Source organism: Drosophila tropicalis, unplaced genomic scaffold, assembly GCF_018151085.1.
Source record: "Drosophila tropicalis isolate 14030-0801.00 unplaced genomic scaffold, ASM1815108v1 contig_593, whole genome shotgun sequence".
NCBI lineage: Eukaryota > Metazoa > Arthropoda > Insecta > Diptera > Drosophilidae > Drosophila > Drosophila tropicalis.
Genome location: NW_027173070.1, coordinates 6565425 through 6568284, shown reverse-complemented (window position 1 = coordinate 6568284; position 2860 = coordinate 6565425). Strand labels below are relative to the sequence as shown.

The window sequence follows — 2860 nt, the reverse complement described above, 5'->3', positions numbered from 1 at the left end:
TAAAACAATGTCGGTTAGTTAACGATCATTTCAGGCAGACTAAAACAAAAATTCAATAGAAAAGTCAACTCTAAACTGTCTAAGTGACTTGCTGTGCTGATGATCCCCATTTACCCTCATCTAATACCCTACAATGTAAATATATCTATTTAAACATCCATCGTCGTTTTGTCTCTTTGGCCATTAAATTCTGGTTTCTGGCATTTTAAAAGCCTATAATTTCCGGACTTCTTTTAATTTTTCGTTTGTTTTTCTCGTCTATGGTTTGCCTACTGTTTGGCTTGTGTTTTGTTTTTTTGCACCGCGCCCAGATTTTGGTATAAATACGCTTCATTTGATCTGTCCCTGGTATACTAGAAACTAAATTGTTCCAAGTAACATCTAAAAAATGGTTAGTTCATGCCACACAAATAACTCCATTGAACCATTTGGCCAGAGGATTAATTTTCGTTTTTCTTGCAGAAATTCCTTGTTGTTGCCTTCGCTCTTCTGGCTGTTGCCCACGCACAGTACAACTATGCTCCAGTGGAGATCCCAGCACCAGCTCCTTTGCCCGTTAAAGTGGCCCCAGCTCCAGTGCCAGTGAACACCTACATTCCCCCAGCACCCGCACCAGTTCCAGTCGCCGCCCCCGTTAAGGTTGCCCCTGCTCCAGTGCCCGTGGCTGCTCCCGTCAACTCTTACATTCCTCCTGCTGCTCCAGTTCATCATGTCCATGTTGAGGCTCCTGCCCCATCACCAATCAAAATCGAAGAGCCTGTCCCAGCTCCCGTCAACTCTTACATTCCTCCTGCTGCTCCCGTCCATGTTCATGTTGAGGCTCCAGTCGCTGCTCCTGCCCCCGTCAAGGTTGCACCTGCCCCAGTCCCAGTTTTGGCCCCACAGCCCGTTTTGGAGGAAATTGAACCCGTTTCCGCCGATGGTTACCGTTACAAGACCATCCGTCGTCGTGTCCTCCGTCGTCGTTACTAGAAATCTATTCTGAGCCTTTCATCAAGCTCAAACCTTTCGAATTTACGACAGCAACAAGTGAAGTTTATGGAATAAAAAAATGAAACTTATCTTAAGCATCATTCTCGTGAAAGTCCATCGATAGGAAAGGGGGTAGGACAAGAGCAAGAACAAGAAATTAAACTTTACACAATTCTTATCATCTAATGCATGGGAAATCGAAGCTAACGTAGAAGATTTTGGTCTGGCAGAAAATAAATTATAAATGAAATCTCTTTTAAGGAGAAAAAAAGAGAAACTCAACTGGCAATTTCAGAAATTTCTTTTGAAAACTCTTTTCCTGTATTCTTACACAAAGATCTTTTACTAATCTAAATCAAAGGTTTTTGTCAGTAGCTTGTCTGAATCAAGTCTTCCAATTATTTCTCTAGATTAGGCTCTCTTTTGAATAGTTTTTGAACTATTCTTTGAAATATTTATTAACTTCTTAATTTGATTTTGATTATGTAGCTTAATATATACTTTATTTTTAAAATAAGTAACTTTTAAAATACGTTTAGATGAACTTACTTTTGATAATGAGATAATGATAATGAGAAATCATGGCATTGGATGTTTGGATTATTGTCATTACATTGCTTACATAGATGAATGCAATGCTAGAATGCATTTTTCTTAAATTTTTAATAACATAATAGTTGTAGCTTTTTAAATTGCTTCGAATCTTTTGTACAGAATTATGGCAGCAAAGTGAAATGTCTTCAACAGTTATAAATATTATATGCAATTCAAATTTCTTAAGTTAACTCTAGAAAAAACTCGCATAAAGTAGAAGTCTAACCAAATATTTCTTTTGAATTTTAAGCTCACTTTGATTATTTAATAAAAAGCTTTCTTTAGATTTCTTTAGATTATTTAATATAAAGCTTTCTTTCCGATCCATGTAAATTCCCGAAAATTCTATAAATTTTGTTACTTCTACCTCCAGTTTTCTTTTCCATTCCATAGTATAACCTTCCATGTCATTATGTAACTTGTGTAAGGGCCAGCAGGCAAAAGAATCTCTTTGTCCTTTAAGCTTATAAGCCATATATTATTAATAGTAAAAATTTTGTTCACTAATGCCCATGACAGTTAAGGAAATCAATATTAAAAAATGAATTTCATAAATTTCTACCTAATACAATAAATATTTATCGTTCCTTCAATCTAAGACTCTACTAATGCCTTTTTCTTTTTTAATCCGATCCATATAAATTCCCGAAAATTCTATAAATTTTGTTACTTCTACCTCCTTTATTTTTTTTTACATTCCATAGTATAACCTTCCATGTCATTATGTAACTTGTGTAAGAGCCAGCAGGCAAAAGAATCTCTTCGACAACAACCTAAAATAGATTTATTTTCAGTTAATTAATTGATGCCGAAATGATACCAAATCTAAGCAAATTATAAATGAATTTTTGGCATAAACTTGAAACAACGCCATGGGCTGGCATAAGACATACCAAAAAACACATAACTTGACAAAACATAAATCAGCATTGGCAAACCCAACAAAAAATAAATAAATAAAATTAAATTAATAACCAAACGTAAAACTATTAACAAAAAAAAAATATCAAAACAAAAGGAAACTTGAAAAAAAAAGAAATAACTAAAGCTAATTGTGCGTGTGGCCCATGAGCATTCATCAAAAAGGTGAAACCAAAAGGAGAGGAAAAAAAACACGAAACCATTATTCACATTCATATGGAAATGAAGATCAATGTTTTGTTTGATCTAATTAAAGAAGACAAACCAAAGTCAATGCAAAGCCAACACACTATATTTTTCTGTCTCTCTCTCTCGCCAACAGTCGTGAAACTCGTCAAACCACATTGACATTGGAGTGAATTGGTGGCCTCTT

General features: G+C 35.1%; 1 protein-coding gene across 1 annotated transcript; it reads left to right on the top strand.

Moving 5' to 3' along the window:
* The first annotated feature begins 367 nt into the window (after positions 1-367).
* Positions 368-1056, top strand: LOC137577921 (skin secretory protein xP2). Its single transcript, XM_068291516.1, has 2 exons — positions 368-391; positions 463-1056. The coding sequence occupies exons 1-2, from the start codon at positions 389-391 to the stop codon at positions 970-972; spliced, it is 513 nt and encodes a 170-aa protein (XP_068147617.1). The 5' UTR covers positions 368-388; the 3' UTR covers positions 973-1056.
* Positions 1057-2860: the final 1804 nt, after the last annotated feature.